The sequence below is a fragment of the Varroa jacobsoni genome, unplaced genomic scaffold (genome assembly GCF_002532875.2).
Source record: "Varroa jacobsoni isolate VJ856 unplaced genomic scaffold, vjacob_1.0 scaffold_715, whole genome shotgun sequence".
In the NCBI taxonomy this organism is placed as follows: Eukaryota; Metazoa; Arthropoda; class Arachnida; order Mesostigmata; family Varroidae; genus Varroa; species Varroa jacobsoni.
Genome location: NW_019213617.1, coordinates 217,853 through 238,894, shown reverse-complemented (window position 1 = coordinate 238,894; position 21,042 = coordinate 217,853). Strand labels below are relative to the sequence as shown.

The 21,042-nt window shown below is 39.4% G+C and overlaps 2 protein-coding genes and 1 long non-coding RNA gene across 7 annotated transcripts; 2 read left to right on the top strand and 1 right to left on the bottom strand.

The window, feature by feature from the left end:
- Positions 1-3,373: 3,373 nt before the first annotated feature.
- LOC111262948 (uncharacterized) lies at positions 3,374-10,202 on the bottom strand. Of its 2 annotated transcripts, XM_022837587.2 has the most exons (5): positions 9,522-10,202; positions 8,984-9,149; positions 8,444-8,589; positions 5,343-5,443; positions 3,374-4,195 (listed from the first exon to the last, which is right to left on the bottom strand). In XM_022837587.2, the coding sequence occupies exons 1-5, from the start codon at positions 9,637-9,639 to the stop codon at positions 3,992-3,994; spliced, it is 735 nt and encodes a 244-aa protein (XP_022693322.1). In that variant the 5' UTR covers positions 9,640-10,202; the 3' UTR covers positions 3,374-3,991. The 2 variants fall into 2 exon arrangements, with proteins under 2 accessions (XP_022693322.1, XP_022693323.1); XM_022837588.2 differs by lacking the exon at positions 3,374-4,195 and having other exon boundaries at positions 4,962-5,443; positions 9,522-10,201.
- On the top strand, positions 4,877-8,425 carry LOC111262949 (uncharacterized). 3 transcript variants are annotated; one of them, XR_002681945.2, is made up of 3 exons: positions 4,898-4,968; positions 6,389-6,741; positions 7,936-8,425. XR_002681945.2 is itself a non-coding variant. In XM_022837589.2 (3 exons), exons 1-3 carry the CDS (start codon positions 4,939-4,941, stop codon positions 7,983-7,985), a joined length of 381 nt encoding a protein of 126 aa, XP_022693324.1. In that variant the 5' UTR covers positions 4,905-4,938; the 3' UTR covers positions 7,986-8,425. The 3 variants fall into 3 exon arrangements, 1 of the variants encoding a protein (XP_022693324.1); XM_022837589.2 differs by having other exon boundaries at positions 4,905-4,968; positions 6,441-6,741; XR_015312088.1 differs by lacking the exon at positions 6,389-6,741 and having other exon boundaries at positions 4,877-4,968; positions 7,922-8,425.
- Positions 10,203-14,564: 4,362 nt separating the features above from the next.
- LOC111262951 (uncharacterized) lies at positions 14,565-16,828 on the top strand. 2 transcript variants are annotated; one of them, XR_002681948.2, is made up of 2 exons: positions 14,565-14,644; positions 14,999-16,828. It is a non-coding gene; the product is annotated as an uncharacterized LOC111262951 (long non-coding RNA). The 2 variants fall into 2 exon arrangements; XR_002681947.2 differs by having other exon boundaries at positions 14,577-14,675.
- Positions 16,829-21,042: the final 4,214 nt, after the last annotated feature.

The following is a 21,042-nucleotide window of genomic DNA, read 5'->3' as shown; positions in this document are numbered from 1 at the left end:
GGTGTTTCTGAAGAACATTGACAATGTAGTTCATCTCATCGCGCATTTCTCTCATTTCGTGTCCGTCACCTACACGCTGCACGCATGCTGCCATTGTCCTGACTCTACGGGGCACAAGCGACAACAATTGGGATACTCTAAAGGATGATCCCAAGCCGTAAAACATTCCGACTTGCCCTTCCTCAGTAACTGAGTAAGCTTCATGGCCTTGCTCAGCACAATAGCTTCGTTGTGCGGTAAATGCTAAAGTGACAATCAATATCGTGTACACATTCATGTTTCTCAATTGATTCTGAATCACTGTTGAGAAAGAACTTCGCTCGCTTAATAACTTTCGGTTTTGTTTGTAAGCGAAAGTACTTGGCAAACTCTTGGGTTTACTTTCGGGTTGATTTCAAATTGGAGTCTGCTAACTTTTACTGTAGATGCACTAGGCAGATCAGCGATGTTCGATGTGACTGTTGCTTGGTGGTTAGCAGCTTTTAAACGGTATTACCAAGCATGATAACCTTGACAGCATTATGCATGAATGCACATGCAATCTCCACATGCCAAAAATAAACGCGGTGTTTTAATCGTATTGGGACACAGATAAAACAGTAGAATGGTTCTCCCGTAGGCATTTATGACAGTAGAATAATTCTCACGCGAGGATATTACGGAAGCGATGAAGGTCCGTTGATACGGCCAAGATACTGCCTTCAGATCTAACTACCATTAGTAACTACAAACTGTTCCCTGCGTCCTGCCAGTCCTGAGCCACAAGTTTAATCATTAGGTCGTTACGTGTTCGTCATGTGAGAGACATACATATCCCTGTCGTTAAGCGTGGCATGCTAATAGTTCGCCAGAAATTGTGTCCTTAAAGTAAAACAGTGTTAGATCAAATCATGTCATCAGATCTGCCTGTGTCGGCTAAAAATTATTCATTACAATCCGGTGTGCCGGAAATATATCGAGGTTACTCTAAAAATGGGTCAACTTGTGCCTCAGATTGAGATAAAATGAATCGTTTTCCTAAGTTACGTTCTACAAAACTGTTTCGGGTGTTTTGCTTGAGAAATTTAAGTGCTATGCTGTTATCATAGTATGATGTATATATATATATACAAGATGAGGCAAAGGTCTCTGGATAACTGGAGAGTTTTTAACATTTTTTATAGTAGCAAACAACACACAAATTGTAAAAAGCAGATGCACCTGTGCGACACACTTGTAACAGGTGCACCCCAACAATATTTTGATATTCCTGTAATATTAAGCTATAAGCATAGTACACATCGCATGATAGTGGCATATGTTAAAAGTATAACTGACTAGCGTTAGAGCGTATAACCCGATGAACCCACAGTTACTTCCTTGTATCTTTTGAAAATGCCGCGTATGTGCCCGCGCATCTCTTAAGCTGAATATCTTCGTTCCCGCCAGATTCGGGTCTGCAAACCAAGCACAATAATAAACTTCTCGCCCGTCATAACACGTTCTCTGGATACAGATTAGCGTCAAATAGGTTAAGTGTAATGCATCGAAATGCTCGGTCTCTTATTTTAACGGAGCTCGAAAAAGTAGTCGGCTACACTTAAACTGTGCAATCCTTATAAGTCAATAAAGCCTTTTAAATGGTTACACTAGTTAATATTAGCTGTTGCATTTTAGACACGTGCTAACTCCTGCCATTGTAAATAGGATTCTAAGAATACAGAAGTAGCAATTTAGAAATAACATTATGATGTTCCTATCACAGAAGTGCTCCACAATTAAGCCCGTTTTTTATTAGAATCATTTGCATATCTCCGCTTATTTGCTGATTACATTACATGCCGGTGTTAAATGAAAGACAAGGGTTTTTATTTTCGTTAACTTTCGTTAACGTTCCGTTTAACTGTCAACAGACAAGAGGTTTTTAGCTTACTATATATGTATATATATACAGTAAGCTAAGATGGAAACGGACGCATATATATAAGGAAGTAAACTGGCTTAATTCTGAGCAGAAGCAAGCGATTTCCCTGGTTTACACTCATATAGCCATAGAGGTGCATTTTATCGTAAATTCATAGTATAATATTTGTTACAGCTTTGTCACATTTATACAGCGGAATACTCCCCTCTATGGCCGGGCATCTGTTACTGGCCAATGGGTCTATTTTCTACCTTGCGCGGCCCAAATCTTCTTGTAATCTTCTTACACAGATGTCAGGAAAATTTAGTTATTTCTAAAGCCGACCAGCGTATGGCACAATTATTGCCATTCCATGTCGTCGAGGGTCTTGCACGAGTCCGCGGCAACAGGTTCACACAACAGCGTCTCCTGTCATCCTGAAGGGCATTGTGCTATCAACACAGTAGAAGTAGTAACCAAAGTGTTCGCGCTGCCCAAAAGGGTTGACGCTTATCTTCTTTCAGCGGCAGATTCCTAGATCGTTTACGACGGATTAGAAGAAGAAAGGGACTTTTCTAACTTTCTTCTGTAAGCTGGTACACGTGACATTCACTTACGTAGGCATGTACTTATTATCACCTCTTATCGACAACTGGCTAGTGGATCCGCGTTGATCAACGCACTAAAAATGATATCTTTGATGACGGCTATATGAGTTGACAAATTCACAGCACGGCCTTTGGCTTCACAGTGTGGATGCAACTGGTGCCTGATACTATAGTACGCTTTGTTTTGAGGGTATGCCTGCGAACGCTGAGCTTTGGTGTGCCATTTTTCAAAACAACAACAGTAACCAGTAGTCTCTTGTTGGTGGGTGTACAGAAGTTAGGTTTCTCCAGTACATAATTTTATACCAGTCAAACTTGCTTGGTGCAAGATTTGACTTCGGCCGCTGTGATCCCAGATCATCTAGCGGTTGTCGTTTAACGTACACAAATGTATATGAAAAAAAAGCTCCGTTTCAAAATATAAAAATAAATAATACATGTGCTCTGAAAGTTCATGTTTGACCCTAATGCCGTTGTGCTACCTTAAAGGATATAAAACATAGCTTTTAGCACTATTGTAACTTATGACTGTATATTCTATATATCTATTTACGTCTGAGATGTTCATTTGAAACATTAGCTCAGCCAAAGCATCAGATAATTTCATAAAAATATTGAACAAAAAAAACAGACACAGTTATCATATTTTACGCCTGTAACAAATATTAACCCTATTAGATGACAGGCACCCATGAGCGTACGGTACACAGTAAGTTATTAAACAGTATTTCTTGACTTCGAAATGGCGTGCTTTGAGAGCCCGAAGTGTAAACTATATTATATCAATAGACGAAATAGGATTAAAATTGGCCAGTTATCTCGAGCGATCAGACTCGGGTGACAAGGTGTTCGTAATATAATATGCTAATAAAAACATAGATAATATTTTGAAACAGATTAACTTACAGTTTAGTTTTTATTATTATACGATCGTTTATACCAAAAAATGCCATCTTAATTAGGTTAAAGGACTGCATATACATTCTGAAACCAAAATAATACAATAATCAGCGCACACAGAAACCTTTATTCAATATAGGAACTAGCCTTCATTGAAGCGTCTTTAAAGTTTTTTCAGATCGCCGACATACTTATAAAATCAAGCTAACTACTCACATTATATTTAGTGATATATTATCTAATGCTAACAGAATATACCGAGGAAAAATGCTTCATAAACGGACAGACGTGACTGAAATTTTGTCGACACTACTAGTCGTTAAAATAATCTCATTTAGCTTCCAAATAATTGTTCGGTTCTACTTATGAAAGCTACCTACTGAGGTCATCATGAAACGAGGTTTCTTTAACTTCGCCAACCACATTGACTAGTATTGATCCTATTACAAGCAACTCTACTTCAATCATTCAGGATTTCGTTTCATAACGTGTTGACCAAAGGGGCGAAATTCTCCTAAGAGTTTGAAGGTCTTCGTTTCATCTAAATTGTCAAGAAAGTGAAATAAATATAAGAGTATAGACAAATGTTAAATAAAGACTCTCACAACGTCAAGTGGCCTTGGCCCATCTTGTCTCTCTCTCTCTCTATATATATATATATATATGTATATATATATATATATATATATATATATAAACAACGTAATTGATGTAGACGTCTGCCACGATAGGGAAACAACCAAACCACTGCATGCCGGCAGTGCTTTCCAATTTTTTCACACTCTCTGCACCCGGTGTAATAAGCCTGTAAATTACAATCATAAACTAAGTGAGTTATTAAAATCTTGAAGCCAGTCCAAGAAGACGAAATATGTTGTGATAGATCACTCTTAATATCTTTTAGACTGATACTCCTCATGGTCGCTGATATGCTAACGTTAAATAAATGGCTTCAAACTTCAAATGGCGCATGCTATCCATTTCACTAGAATAAATGGCTTCCATTACAAGCGATCCCTATTCTGCTGCCATTCATATTTGGCTTGTGAGGTTGCATTTTTTCAGACACTTCTTCTAACCTCGCATCTGCCTGTGCTCTTAAGCCTGCGTAATGCAATGTCCCTGTAATTAAATAGTTTTCTCATTCTGCGCACATTTTCCGCCCTAGGTTTTTCCTAGGAAGAAGCTTTATTAGAACTAACGCCCGTAGATAAAAATATAAAAATATACGTTCTCATTTCAGCGCAGCCTCATATGCCGGCAAATATGGATATCAAACGGCATAATATTGCACAGGAAGCCAGTATATTGATATAAATATTATTACTACATACAATATGTGTCGTTTATACAAAGGCCGCAAGATGCAAGCGTCAAACTTATGCACATCGGCGTCACGTGTCCACTTTTGGCGCCATGTTTTGTCGGTGAGTAGCGCTGTCTGTTTGGATGGCATCATATTAAACCTCGCTTGCTTCGCATTCTCAAGCACTTGCCATTGATAGACGCGCTGTTTTAACAGCCGTGCTAATTTTCATAGTAGTTGATATGCATGAACCTGTCTACAGTCATCATCTAGTAAGTGTTTTTCGAATTTTGACCACATATTTTGACTTTGTTCAAAGCGATTTTGGATAATCGCGCATCTATATACCACGTCCCGTTTCAAGTAATGGCCTGGACAAAAAAATGATCGAATTCAACGAACGAAAATTATCGAAAAAAATGCCGTGTCTCAAATTTTGCATTTTTTGCGCTGTTGAAAAGCAAAAGATGTCCTTGGAATCATACAGTTTGTTCACTTGTCATCGACTTAACATGCTGCATGCGTATTTTATCATTCGTTGCCATTGTATCATTCCAAAAGCGGCGAGAAGGGGGGGTTGAAGGTCATTTCAAAATGGAAGCTCTCGAAACGGTGAAAACGTGATTTTCCGTCGATTGTTACGGACTAGTTTCTCGAGATCTTGACAGCTTCGTTCTGACAACGGATTATTTTCCAGGTGGATCTCGCAGTCAGCATGTAGATTTCTCAGCAACTCAGTTTCGATATCTGAAAAACCAATAGAATGAAAACGATTTGCTTTACGAATTAATCTGAGCCAAACACGCAAAACAAACAGAAAACAAATATAAAAACATTTGGTTTTTTCATACAGTAAACATAGACGAGAGAGGACTGTTGGTAGACAAACCCTATAACAGCAGTGACAAACTTCCAGGCAACTACAATGCAGAATCGCACACTAGGGCGTTTATATTGACATGGCCCCTGTTGAGATCTATATATAGAACCTTTTTAGTCCTGTCCGTCCAAGCAGTGCACGGAGTACGCCCTTGGAAAAAGCTATAATCAGGAAGAGTTGCCTATGGAAAAAAAACATCGAATGTAGCCAAGAGGATAAGCTAGAGTCACCTGGTTGCTTAAGTTGTTCTCTGAAAGATAAGCGCATCGGACGAATGTCTTTGGCCGATAAAATATGTATACACGTCCGAGGGCCAATGGCCCAGGATCAAAGGCAAATCGAAGACGACAAAAAAACGCTGGCGGGCCTACTGCGTTCTCTTTTTAGTGCTTTTAACAAAAGGAAATGTTTGAGTACTATGAACATACGATAAGAAGTGCTCTTAGATCAATAAATGAATATGTACCAAGACGATAACCATACACTGAACACGTGTGGTAAACTTTTAAATTCAGCTTTACGTGTGTACATGTTTTATACCAAAGTCTCAGCTTATCAGCGTTTGCTTCTATTGCCAGCGAGACGCCCTTTCGTATATCGACATGGAAACAAAAGTATTTTCCTCAATAAAAACAATAAATTACTTTATACACTTTGTGTTAAAGAAAACAATTAACAAATCGGGGCATATTTTTGTCAGCGAGTATAGTCGTATATAAAAAAAAAGCTTCTTAAAAAAGTTTTCATTTTTTATGTCATCGGCTGTTGCCACGTCGTATGGTCAAACAATATACGCACATGCATTTATAAAGCATCGGCGGTGCTTAGACGTTTCAAGCTACGAGTATTCCCAATGCTGCGCAGTTTCTCTACAGCCAGTGTACCCTATCATCCTCGCTGTCGTTCACTCTAGTCGGCAAAGAGTCGGCATTTCTTCGCGAAGGGTGGTACAAAACAAGGTGCAAGCAGCTGGCGCAACTCAGTCTAGCCGTAATAATAGCAGTAGGAAAAAGTCGAGAACCTCCGCTGACCGCTTTTAGGAAACGCGATCATCAGCACCGACAAGCACCTCACGTCTTCCAGCACTACGTCGTGTTGGGCTGTTTCAAGCCGCGAGAGAAAGCTCGAACGCTAGGGAGAGCAAAGGGTCGAGAGCCTACGTCACGTACGTATCGCGCGTAACGCAGATGAATTTCGAGAAACGTATATATGCTACGAATGAGTGGGAGAAGTAAAAAACGCAGTTATGTTGTTGTTGCCGCTATGTGCAGTGTCGTAAGCCTGCATATGGTTTCGTAATGTATGACCGTGCCATAGCTACAGCGCGTGCAGTGCACGCATATACCGGCTACTTTTATTACTAGAATGATAGCTGTGGAGGTTTTTCGCTCTAGCGCTGTACTACGATGTACATAGATTTATCATTGTCGTTGGTGGGCACAAGAAAAAACCAACACAGAGGCTAGCGGTTAAGTCCCCGTAGAACCGTTCACAAACAGCATGTTGGTATAAATAGATGGTGGTACAGCGTAACTTTTCCATAGTGGCCATAACGCAGCAGCTTGTAGCTGCTAAACTTGAAGGACGACGACTTTAAAAGAAGGGTTAGTTTTTAAGACTCTTGCAGAAAATAGTCAGACATGTTAGAAGGGGTTGGATTTTACCTTTCAGGTATACCACGATAACTACTTGGAGTAAGGTTTAATAACACATATCCCGTATTGTACAAATTCTCACAAAAATATCTTTTCCGGTTATGTTCGAATCAAAATATTTGACTAGATATACGAAATCCGCGTTTCTTCAGAAAGTAAAGTAAGGATGCTTCTGTTACACGCCCTGTATATATGCCACTAGGTCAACACCGTTTTCGAAATGCTTTTTACGTCTTATAATACGATAACAACAACTACTACAAGGTCCTGGGCTTAAATCTCGATTTTTTCGTATGAGTCACTTCTAAGATTTCATCTACGCAGAAACAGATGTTTCAACAAAATATTTTGCATGCGCTAAAATCGTTATTCCTTCCATTATTATTAACCGTATTATAATGTAACCTTCATTATATTTTCGGAATATAAGCTATTCACTAGTTATTTTAAGAATATTCTTACGTTTGTAGTTTTGCAATAATGCTATTGGCAAAAATACCAAAGCTACAAGGGTTTGAACGGATAACAAAATCTTAGCAGCTTTAAAAAGACTAACGGTTGGAGCCTATCTAGGCTACTGAATCAGCGATAGATTGGGCTCTTTTCTAAAAACGGCTACCGATTTCTGTAGTAAAATTTTTTTTATGATTTTTTAGAAACACCATAGAAACTAGTAGTAATTATCAGTAGACTGTCGATTTCAGGCAAAAAAGACAAGTTGTTCACCTCGGTAAGGGAGCGTGAAAGGATTTAATAATAGCGGCCCTTCGCTCTAATTACGATGATGACGCACAGAAGTCCACCCATAGCTGCCAGCTGTGTTTGTACCCCTTGGAGCGAGCTTTCTTCCGGTGCTCCTGCTTTCGAATAAATACATTCGTCAAACGGGGGGCGACTCCTTGAATGGAGCCAGTTTAAGCCCAAGAACAAATGACACTCAACCTCCAGACAACGAATAAATTAAAATTTATTCATCATATTTTTTCCGGTGGCAGCTACCCAAAGAAAAAATACACCCTGTCTACTACAATTGCAGAACAACTCAACAGCAATTTAGCATTAACAATTGCTTTTTAATTCCTTAAACTCAACAAAGAAAATAATAATAGGAATAGTAACACGAAATCATAAGAGGATGGCTCAGCAGTGTCCACTTCATTCGTACTAGTTCGAATAAGCATTTTTAAGATTATAGTGGAAAATGATACTTACCAACGATATGATTTCCGCCAAGATTAAGAATACGGAGCTGTTTCATGCGGAAGATAACCCACGGCACGGACATAAGATCGTTGCTAGAAACGTCTAAAAACTCGAGGTGAGGAAGTTCAGAGAGCTCATCGGGTAAACTTGCCAACCTGGTCGTTACAAAACATTAAATATGAGTAGACCTCTAGTTTCAATGGAGTGCTATATAACAAGTATGATTTCGTCGTGCAACAAAGACTGGCAGAAGCATTTAGGATGCATGTGCCTATTTGCTAATGAGCGACCTAAAATCTATATAAATATTTGCGAGATTTAACGCGTAGTTTCGGTTACATCAGGGCCAAAGCTGAGCTCATAATGGCATACTGAGCGAATTGATTATCCCTGGAAGCGATCGCACACATGCATAAAAAGGAACACTCAAAAAAGTGCCGTTTCATATTTACTCTCGCTCAATATAATAAAGGCTTGGCTTGAGCCGGATGAACCATCATGCACAGGCCATCCGTTCTTATATTGACATCCTACATTAGAAGGACTTACCTATTGTGCGCCAGGTTAAGATGTGTAATTTCGCTGAATTTGCGCGCCAGCTTCGGAGGAATTTTGCGTAGAACATTTTCAGAGAGGTTGCAGTGAAGAACGACGGTATGTCTAAGCAGGTGGTAGACTGCATCAGGGAAAGACATCAGTGAGCAGTCCGACAAGTCTGATGTAAACCAAATAAACGGGCAAGCTTAAATATGGATTTTGTTATATTTTACGTTTAAACTTGATTATATCTTGTACATTTACCTGTGGCCGCGTGTTAACTAAAATATTCAATTAAGTGAATGGAATTCAAGCTTGACTGTCTTTACGTGTCAAGTGAAGCACATATGCACTACTAAAATCGGCGTTTTTTTTTGCGTTTCAGTATTTGACTGTTGCATAGAAGTTATGCAGGAACAAAATCTAATCCTTATATTTTTGAACATATCACTTTTATGTGTAGAGAGGTAACTGTTGAAATCTTTTCTGTCAGTCTTATTGCCTGTAGCATTATCAACCTGCATATGAGTAGAAGAACGTGCTTGCTCACCAAGCTTTTGATTTTCTGCCGCATTAGAACATCTATGTACAACTTTAACTACGCCCCTTCCAGCCACGCCAACAACGTCATCAGGACGACGTTGCGTAATCAGCATCCCGCAGCTCATCTTGGCCTGTGTCCCTCTCACTGATTTCCGACTGTTCGAACAATTCCCGATACTCTGATACCGAAAAGTCACCAAAGCTGGATAAACTTTTTGGACCACTGTACACTTTCAGATAAGACGAGTTGAAGGAACTTGTATTGTCCTGGCTGATTGCAACGAGGTTTGCGCGTTTAGATGCGCAGAATACGTTCGGAATTCCTTGAAGCGATAACTTTTGTTAAAACCCCGTTTTTGTCGGATTATTGTTGCTAGTTTCACACGCTAGCTCGGGTGAGTAACTACAAGAAACTACTAGTCATTGATTGTCAAATAGAGTCAAACACAGTTTTCGCTCGGCTCGTTTGCTTCTTTCCAATGCGCTCAACGTAGTTGTGGCTGAGCGCCGCGAGTTGCGACAGTGGCCTGCAAAAGAAGTAAGGAAGATCTTTGATTCAACAGTAGCAGTGCTAGAAGGTAAAGAGCCCGACTGGTGAGTAGCGTGACCAGCAAGTTTGGTCTGCGTGATCGGATACCAGTGGTGGCGTTAGTGGTGATAGTCGTTAGTGGAATAAGTCGGAGTGCAGGCCCCGGGTTATAAACCAGTCCTCCTTTCATTCAAACGGGTGAAACTACTCCCTCTCCAGAAAATAGCCCGGGTGTGCATGTGTCTTAGTGAACGTATGTGTATCTTTACGTGTGTTCACAACATAGCAAATGTTGAGTTCTACACCTCGGTCGAAGAGCGTGATAGCTCGTACAGGTAGGATGAGTAGCCTGCCGCAAAAGCTCAAGCTTCAGCGCACGAAACAGCTGCCGGGTTGGCTGTATGTTCAATAAAGTTTAGGAGTTGCTGGGCACGTTTATGCGTTGCGTTGTTGTTACGCCACTGCCGTCTGCTGCTATCGTTATTGGTGTCTCTGTTGTTGCATCATCACGCGACCACGCATCGCAGATCAGAGCACGGCGTAGCGGGATTACTTTCATTCTTTTTGATAACCATCTCCACTTATCGACCGACAAATGCAGACCTTTTAATGAGGAAACATTTTTTTTTGGTGACAACGCTATCCTTATGTATCGCCATAGGTTCTAACTTCTTTTTTTTTCTACAGTACAATTTTAGCGTCAGTGACCATAGAGCGTTCTCTAAGTTTAGCAACAATAAAATGACATCGCTTAAAATATTCAAGGATTTTTTTCTAAACGATGAATCTCACTGCGAGACTGTCATGTATTTATGCATGTTTGTGCTGCCGCTTTCAGTTCACGAATCTCACCATGAGACATAGATAGCGGTTAACACTCATAGGGTATAAGCAAATCGTATTAATCAGCTTTCTGGGTCTTGAATAGATGATCTCTTCAGAAGAATGTGTACAAAATAAAAATAGTTTTATTTACTTCTGGAATATTCTAAATTAATAATACAGCGCCTGCAGTTATCATGTTGAACAATCGGCTAACAGGTAAATGCAGATATGGCCTTAGTACATAACGACACGGGTCTAGTCCACATTACCTACTTGATAGATGATTGACCAACGCCATTCATGAAAATCTGCTAGTAACGCTTTTGGTCCTTAGTAAGCAAACAAATGCTACGAAAATCAGTAGATTATTTTTAAAACTTTGTTCCTAGTGTCATTATAAGGTTGCTATTGTTTTTACTGAAAACTTGTCAAAAGTCATCTGTTGGAGAGTGCCTCATGACCTGCTGTTCTTGAGTTTCCTAGGCACTACTGCGGTGGCTGCGAGGTGAGCGTGCGCTACTGTGCATGCATATGATTGCACCTAGTAAGTATTACTGCAAACCGAAAAAAACCGTATTAAAAGGCTTGCCGGGGGCCACTGCTGCAAAATAAACAAAGTCATTATAATTTTCGCTCCACACGTCTCGAAACCAAAATCTTTTTGTCAAACATAATAGCAAGCTCGAAAAGAACAAGCTAGAAAAACATTTAAGGGAAGTAGCACCAGACTAATCATTAGAGGAATCAAAGATTAGTTTGGAAGCTTTTCGTTTTTCTAGTCGTTGAAATTAAAGGAAACCATCGAAGTGTTAACTACAATTGAAATTGATGATTACGGTTTAGGTTTTCCAAGATTTTACCTCGGGCGCTTTCATTCAGCGTAAAGTAATTCTGACTTGGCTTCTAGCAGTCCTCAACATGACATGCATGGCCTATACAAGAAAACATATGCTACTTTTCCAGCAAAAATGTCTTTCAAATACAATTTAACCCCAAATGACCCCAAAAAAAAATTTAACCCCCCAAGCCTATAAAGTCGTACAAAAGATATATAAACCCTTGTATATTTAAAAATTCGTAATTATACCCACCCATGGAAAAAATTGATTCCAATAATAATAGACCAATGGCCAGTACGTTTATTGCATGAATTACTTTTCAAAAGCAGTCTGTTGGTCATACCTTTGGGTATCTAGCATTTCATAAATTGCTGGAGCAACCACGGTCCTACCGAAGGCAAGTGAACATCTACGCAGTTAGCTGATGTAGTCCTAGCTGAATAGTCAAACCTAGCTTATTCGTGCAAACGATGAGGAATCTATCGGGTGTATATATCTGAATCTGATTAGGACCTTTGACAGAGTAACTCATCTGAGACATTTAATCTTTTAATTTAAACTTTAAAACTGATTAGATATCAGACCTATTATTAGCGCTCCCTTTCCATGCAAGTCAACCACAAGTACGAAGTAGGTGTTTCCAGATGCCGTGCAGGGTTGTGCTTTAAGATTTATTTTATTTAATACTTTATTACAGGCAAGAAGAAGTAAATCCCTGTCAGTTAGTCATAAACTATACGTAGATGACGTGTAGTAATACGCTTTTTTGGAATCATTTAAGACGACGGCGAGTTGTAAAGAGCAATAGTGCATTTAACCTAAAATGGTGTAATATAGATGGCGGCTAGTATCCGTCCCCAAATGCTTTGCGCTTTGCCTTAAGATGTAGCCTTCATTCATTCATTCATTCATTAACAATGAGCAAATTTCAGTTTTCGACTTCATTGTAGATCTTGGCGTCACGGTAAGACCAAAACTTAATTGGGGTCGTGCAATCATTCAATTAGATGGTAGTCTGTGAAGCGCGATTTCGATGTCCTACAATGAAGGTCTAAGGAGGATTTGCAAGGACCTAGTTATAGAAATGTTGAACCTGCATCTAGTCATAAGAGTATATAAGGCGAGAATAACGTTACAATATTGATTTAATTCAAAACCACAATAAAGCGACTTCTCAAGCCGCTACATTAGTCGTTCGCTGAGGTACTTTTGTGAAATGTGGTTATTGTACTCCTTAAAGAATATAGTGGAACAATAGAGCACGTACGGTGTGAATGTTTGAAATGCCAATTTCTTTGCGTGCGGGGTCGAGCGTAGTGCGATAAATCCAATCTTTTTTTAGCAGTTCTTAAAAATCTGAAAGATTATGCTAAATCACGCACATGTTCAAAGTATTTAAATATTTAATCGTAGTATTACATGTTAATTTTAAACGGCCAAACAATGTCTACTGCGGCCACCATAGTGAAATCAAAGAAGATAAGTAGCACATTTTTTGTATGCAGGTTAGGTCGGCTTGTGTCGAGTGAAGCACCACTCGTTTCCCAGCTTCAGTTAGGTCGCAGTTACGGGTCTCGAGATTGACTTTCTCGTATGAATAACGTTTTCACGCTGCTACTGCTTGTCCGAATCGAGCAGGTACGCGCATAATCGAGTAAGGAATAAAAAACTAATTTGCATCGACGAGTTTAACGTAAGACGTTGACTTTCATCCTTCAAATTGTCTCGTATTTTCTGTCTAGCCATCTATAAAGCTGTCGAGCCAAAAACAAAAGGAATATTGTAAATCAATTTTTGCTGTTAAATAATTCCTACTCGACCTATTCTGTTATGCGATACGGGAGGTACAGTAGAAATACCTATCAGCATGCGGGTATCCAATATTCAACTGATGGTGCTTAGTTTCCTGTAGCTGTATTAGTGAAGTCCTTGTGTAGACTTTTGTTTCTGCATAGCTTCGAATCAAAATTGGATTTCAGGTTTTCTATTCTTTTGGTAAGGATGAGCTGGCGGGTGACCTCCGTGAATAAAAGAGCCTGGGTCAAGTATTTAGCGCCGGACAATTGCCAGAAGAAATTCATCACCGCGATTTCGGCACTTTCCGCATTACCTTGAGATCAACCGGTTGCTTACGCAACAAAACGAAAACACGGGCAGAAAGTAGAAACACTGGTATCGATCTAGAGGTTAGAAACCGAGGTAGAATTTGGCGATTCAACCTGAAATAACAAAACGATCATAGTCGTTATTGTATTGTCGTAGTAATTATGTCCTAAATGGGTCGGGAACACATTGAGAGTTAATATAATTTTAGTAATGCCTCAAATTAAAAATTAAATACCAATCTTTACCCCCAACCACTTCCCTACCACCGCGCCATTGTGTTTTATAGTATGTGGTGCGCCTTTTTAGCAAAGGTTGGTGCATCTAACATTTTACTAAACCAGTCTTAGGCAAACTGTCTTCAGACAGGCGGTTGTGAAGCCTTCAATTCGAAAAATAAGTCTCATCATCAACATGATGGTGATGCTTCATCTTCGTTTAGCCAGTACTGCGCGACAGCGAGTTGCAAGCTTGCGTTTAGCCAACAACTTTGGCCTTCTCTTCTCTTTTCTTGCTTTAAAATATCGCTTCCCAGTTGCTTACGTAACGACCGATCAGACGAGCCAGGACAGTTGCGCGTTGGTAACGTTGACTCAACGGGGGAGAGAGTGAGAGAGAAATAACGCACCAAAGCAGGGGATGGTAATTGGCAATAGAGCGATAGTTAATATGTATGTATGCATGCATGCATGCGTGCACACGAGCGTGTTTGTACAGCTCGAAATGTGCAGCAGTCGATAATGGTACAACAGCGATGTTACGATCGTTGTGAGCTGTACGCTGGCGATAGCGAAGACTCCGCAGTTTGATTTAGCTGCTCTGTCGTAGTCTATTGTACGGGCTTATTGCACAGCTCACCCTAATCGTTAAGCAAACTATCTCCTTTCGTTATTTCGAATGTTATCTGTTTTCGCCATAGTCACTGATCGCTACCGACTAGGAAAGTGACAATTTGTGTATAAACCGATCGTGCGCTAGTGGCACCGGGACAGTTTTCTAGTTCAATTCTTTTATTTTCCCTTAAAAATGTATTCATATTTATATTTATAAAATTATTAAAGCAACTTCCTTCGTTTGTGGACAAACTGTTGTTTCTCTAACGTGCTTATTGATTGAAAGATGATCAAGCTGATGTTGTGATAGCGTTGAACAACAAACCGCTAAAGTTGATTGCTATGTTGTTTAAAGTCTGAAAGTGTCTAACAGGTCATTTGAGCACTTGTGCTTCATGTCTGAGCAGCGAGATCGGCATCTCAGTGGAGTTTCTGCACGCTGTCCAGCTTTAAAGTGCAACTCAACCAGACCATGTAATAGTATTGATTCAACTTCCGGTAAGAAAGCGGAGGATACTAAAAAGTGACGCAATGTTAATGGTGGAGTTTTTCGATGACAATTTACTGACTGAGCGTCGCTAGGTGTTTTAGGATAACGAGCTTCAGGTAGTTCTGAGCTAAACTTTTCGTAAACTCAGTAAGAGTCCACTGATGCCCTGAAAGTGGCTCAATATTTTGCGCTAAATAGGAAAGTTCTTCTCTGTTTTCGCTGGAGTGTAGACTTCGTACTCCATTTTAAGCTACTAAAACGTCGTGTAAACAGTTTAATTGAGAAGAAAAGGCCTTTTACCAGCCAAGAAATTTTGCTGATAACGATCGATCCTATGTAGATTTCAAAGTACAAAGAACGCCCTCTAGCTGGGTTGGGAAGTTTTCCTTTAAGCTTTTTATTTAAAATTTGGTTCGTTCAGATCACCACTTACTTAAAGCTGCTATAAAATTCGTAGGTCGGAAACGAGCTCTCGGAGGCTGGAGATCAGGAAATTGTTTTCTAAGTATTTCCACCTACAGCGCTGACGAATTTTACTCCAAGTGATAGCTAGAAGTGCTCAATCGATAGCAAAGAGCTAAGGATTGTAACGGCAATCGCGTCGATGGTTGCTGTCCTAACACTATCTTCGAAAATAAAAATGAGTATTAAAATTAGTATCAAATACCCTGACAACGTATTTGCACACGATACACTACCGAAAGAATTGGTATAAAGTATTAAAATCGACACTTTGGCCTGGAATTACGCGAACGTCTCAACAAGAGGCACGACCTAGTATATAAAAACCTCAAGAGTGTAGTTTCATTAATCCTACGTTGACGAGAGTTTCGAGAACAAGATCTACGACTTCCCAAGCCATTACACCGCATTCGACATAAAGGTCAGACAATCGTCATTGTCATCACCGGCTTCATCGAGTCTCAACATATAAAGTACATTCTTTCATCATTGGTCGTCCGGTCTGTCGTTCGAGTTTATGTGCCTTTCCCCACAGGCAATTGTGGATACTACCTAGTGGTCGCTGACCTCAGTGCACGTCACACCTGCCGACAAAGACTCTGTTGTGAGAAGGATCAGTCAATAATAAAGTCTCAGAATAAGAACGCTTTAGAACGAAGTACGCCGTCAGGGTGCGTTCACGATAGCTATGTAATAATAGGCGCTTCTTGTCTCAGCGTTGTTCCTATCATATTGATTTAGCAAAATCAAAAACTCTAACTCATGTAATAAAATTAATGTTTTTTTTTGTTATATCAGCAGAAGATTCTTAATCCTACTATTACTATAGTATCACACTATTTAGCTTTACTATTGTTATCGCTTCTAGAATAGCTTGAGTCAGTAAAGATAATGATGTAGGATTCACAGTAACCCTGAGATCAAAAAAACGTTCAGTTTGTTGTATAAAATCGTTAAGATTTTCAGTACTTTGACTCTTTAAAACAATTTATGGAGGGTCTAACTCTTTTGTCGTTCTTACATACTTAAAGCTACGATATACATAGGAGGTAGTACAATATTTCACGTCCTATATTTAACGCATTTATATCCAATTTTGAGGCTCGTACAGATTTCAAGCCTCTTTATCAGTGTACATTGAACAACATGTGTGATTAAATAAGGAATAATGGTTACTTTCGCTATTATGGATATAAAATAAATTATGATACCTTGCTGTCATAAATTGTAGAAGTCCCGAAAACTTTTAAATTCAAATCCCGATTTACAATATTATAAGACAAAGCTATATGCCAGTTCCCAAACAAATTGCGTAAATGAAAAGGTTCCATCTAGCAAATTAGCCATAATAAAGCACGAATATCGGTGGACCCCTTTACAATATTTTACTCAGTGTTCTAATATTATGTGGATCAAATCGGGCCGCGTGTCCGAATTTGTTTAGCACTAAAGGAACAGGTCAGATAATAGTAACAATTTTTTTTAATATTCATAGCCGCTTTATGTACTTTTCTTTGATATTCTGTGAATTAGGTTTACAATTTACAGCCCACAATTTGCTGCTTTTTCTTTTAACTATCGCTTAGTAGGAAAGTCAACTGTGTTGATTTTTAATCAAAAATCAAAAGCATACGTAACATCGGTTAAATCTTCTTGCATCATGTTCATAAATTAGTTGTACATGTATGAGACATAATAACTGTAGATGACATTTGTATTATTCTATATTTCAAACACATTGCCAATAGTTCTATTGCATAAACATAACATATTATTTAAGTGACCGTACCAGATTACCTTTCATGCGAAGCGTTAGAGCCTGCTCTGCTTGGTTTATCAGACACGCCTCGTACATATTCAGCTGTTCGTCCTTCGAATTTCTTTGAGCTTTCGAAAGCATGATTTGCATCATGATGAATCGTACAGGCTTTGCATCGAGAGTCCTTACGTAATTTGATTAACCACATCCCAGATGCTAATTGCTTACAACCGGTCTCCATTCTTGCAAAGCGACAAGACCCAGATAAGCAGACTCCAGTTTACTTTTGTGTCAATTTTTTCCTCATATTACTCGATATAGATTCCTATTTGTATTTCCTCAGTGAATTCTGTATCTTCTTGTAAGTGAACCTCGAAAGTCCTGATCGTCTTGATCAGCTCTATCAACGCACTATTAAACTTTGTGTTCACACACTGCCTCGCATCTGAAGTTAGCGGTATTACATTGGCTTTGCATACCACTATAAGCAGGGCAAAGGTAGTCCTAAGGTAGCTATTAGGCTACCAGTCGACCTTCCCGTTGGAGGAGTTTGAAGAACCTCATCGTCTTAGTACTATGAAAATAGCGAACGTTGTTTGACCTATGTCAGCTATCGTAACCAGTGCGATTACGAGCAAAACGGAAGATCGAATGCCTCCTTGTGGCACTTCAATCTTTCCAGTAATAATTATAGAAATAAATTTTTGATATTTGACATAGAAATCTCATTAAAATAAATAGAGCATAAGTATTTCGTCAAACCAACAGTTTCTATGTACACTTCATTTCAGTAAAGCTTGCCGAATTGTGGAGTAATTATGGCTTCTATAGTCGCCGTGTACGTCGAAGAGAGCTATGAACGGGTGATGGGTGTTTATGCGTCCTAGTTCGATATACGCAGTGAGATGGAGTAGATTCCATGAAGGCAAGCGTTGCGGTCTGCAGATTGACGTCGAATCAAATAATGAGCTCTTTTATTCAGTCACGCCGATTAGGGCTCGCACTAGCATGTGCTCCAAAGGCTTGTCGATGTGCGAAGACTTCAGGATTACTCGACACGAGCTAAAACCTTTTCGGCCGCCCTTCAGCTAGAATAGAAGCGACCCGAAGTTCGCCTGACAGTGACATTTTATTGGCTATTCTTGATGTCCAGGGACTTTAGCTGCTTCTTAGAAATACCGTCGGAACCACACCCCTTGCACATGCTATCGTTAAAGCGGTGTTTAATTCCATTAGATACAAAGCAAAATATAATTGGTGACGGTGAATATTTGTCGTTTATTTTGCACCAATTAGGCGCCTAGGTCCGATCTTACCTGTAGTTATCGATCTAAGCAAATCATTTATAGCAGTTGCTATAACTATCCCTTTATCTAGTTGAAGTGCATCTAAATGATTTTTGAGTTGCATATTTTTTGTTTCTTTTACCCCGTTTGCGGCCATCTGTCAGGTACACAGTCGGATTCATTCTTAATACGAATTTGCTATTTTTTTTTTCGTAGACTACTCAGGTACTTGATTGTTTTACTCTTCCTTATTCCAAACAGGCCCTGTCATCGAATTTGTTACAGCTCTTCTACTTCTCCTAGTTGTTTTTGAAAATTCTGATATCTGGACCAGGTATGGCAGAACGGCATCTTTACCTTTGTCGTCGCTGTGTCTTAATCAAAGTGGTCAACCAAAGATTAGTGTTATGGTGAAGACGGTCTTTTATTAGCTTTCTAATGGGTGATCCGACTAAAATTTGGGATCTCTTAAATACCTGCGGGCAATTTCAATCACGAATTTGTTCAACCGAAACCGGAACCACTAGAGGAGAACTCGTTCCATGGATAATGCAGCCATAGCGGAAAACAGCGTTGCGACATTAACATTTCAGCAACTATTATCCGATCTCTTCGAGCGTGACAGAGATAACCAGCTTTTTGCGTTGCCCTAAAACAACAGTGCTGAGATATTATAAGTGTACGGCTGCAGCAGAAGCGAAAATAAGCCTTAACGCGGCTTAACAGGAATTCTCCAATAGCCTAAAAAATCCGACGGACGCCAGACAAAATCTGTGCCAACTAAAAGTACATTTCCAACATATGTTTTGTTTGGATTAGATTGTTTGCAAATACATCCCATGTGAATTCGACTACAATGTGTGGATTGTCGAAAAGGCTTCGGGCGCATGCTACATTTCGTAAAAGTCAAACAGATACTACTCTCCAAGCCAAAATAAACCAGAAGATTTGATCGGTGCCATTTGATTTTCAATTTTCTTAAGGTTCACACTCAGTCACATTGGATTCCTCTTTGACGCGAGAATACTTACCCTTGATGCAAAAGTCAAATCGGGCAACAATAGCTGGCTTCCTCATAGTCCAAAAGGATGTACCTATTGTGGGGTTAAGGCAATTTTCTGGGCAACGTTTAGGTTCTAAAAACGGTGTTTTGTGAAAAGACGTCACGAGATATTATTTCTTCCGGAAAGTCCAACATATTAAGAAGATTTATCTACATTGTCTACAAGCTGCGGTCTCGTCGCGAATCATTAATGTACCTAAAGAAGGCCATATATTTTCCGGTAAAAATGGTGCTCAACTCAAACTAGCCGGTTAGGGTAAGATTAGCATCTTGAGAACATGAACATGTTCTGGACGGAGAGTATGATTCCCTAACAGCCCAGACATTAATCTGTTGAGTTACTTTGTGCGATGACAGCGTCAAGAAGACGTGTACGCATTTGCAAAAGGAACATTTGAAACGAGTCTGTCAGTGGTTTTCAGACCGATTTGAAGCAGGCCCCTGGTCAATATATCAAATAAACAGGACCACCAGGGGTAACACTTCTATCACATGGTTGAAATATCTGCTTTTGTTTATATATAGCCTTACTTTTTTTGTAAGGCTAACGAACCTAAAACTTAAGAGAAATACCGGACCAACATGGGTCGGCCTGTATGGTTCTCCCAGTATTTTACCTGAACAACAGGTCATATACCTTTCATTACTCAGGTGAATAACACATTCATACGAGTTGGACGCTATAAGTACCGAATCAATGCCCAATCTGTAATTCAACCACTCGAGCTACACTGGAGCTGTCTGAATGATGCCTAGTTGCTCAAAAACAGGACGTCAAAGAGGAAAGAACTAAAGTTGTAATTACATCTATGATATTTAAATGGGTCTCAACTACTCTACTTACGCACCTACTCATTCATGTAGGTGCATCATTAATGCTTTTACATGCTGCACTCGTTCATACTTTCTAGATATGAAATTAGTTGCAATGTCAACCGTGCGTATTCTTGATCATGTTATATAATTCTACATATGTTATATAAATTTTTCTACATCTGCACAACTACCTTGTAATTCCAACACTGCTGGGTACCGCTATGATTACCTGGTAGATACTGAGCGCATAGTTGAGGTTCTGTAGCTTCACCTTTAGCTTTTACTTAGTACAATCAACTACACTGAATGCCATAGTCCTCGCCGCTTCTCATCCATAACACGTAATGGAAGGGATGAGCTCTTATAAGCTGCCGAAATAGCTCCTTTTTCCAGATGTGATACCTATAACTACTGATAGCTGCGATATCTATTAATATATACTAGCGATGAAATATGCACGTATTCGCTAATTGAGAAGATAACAATTATCTATCTAAAACAATTCGTCATGACTAAAAACAAA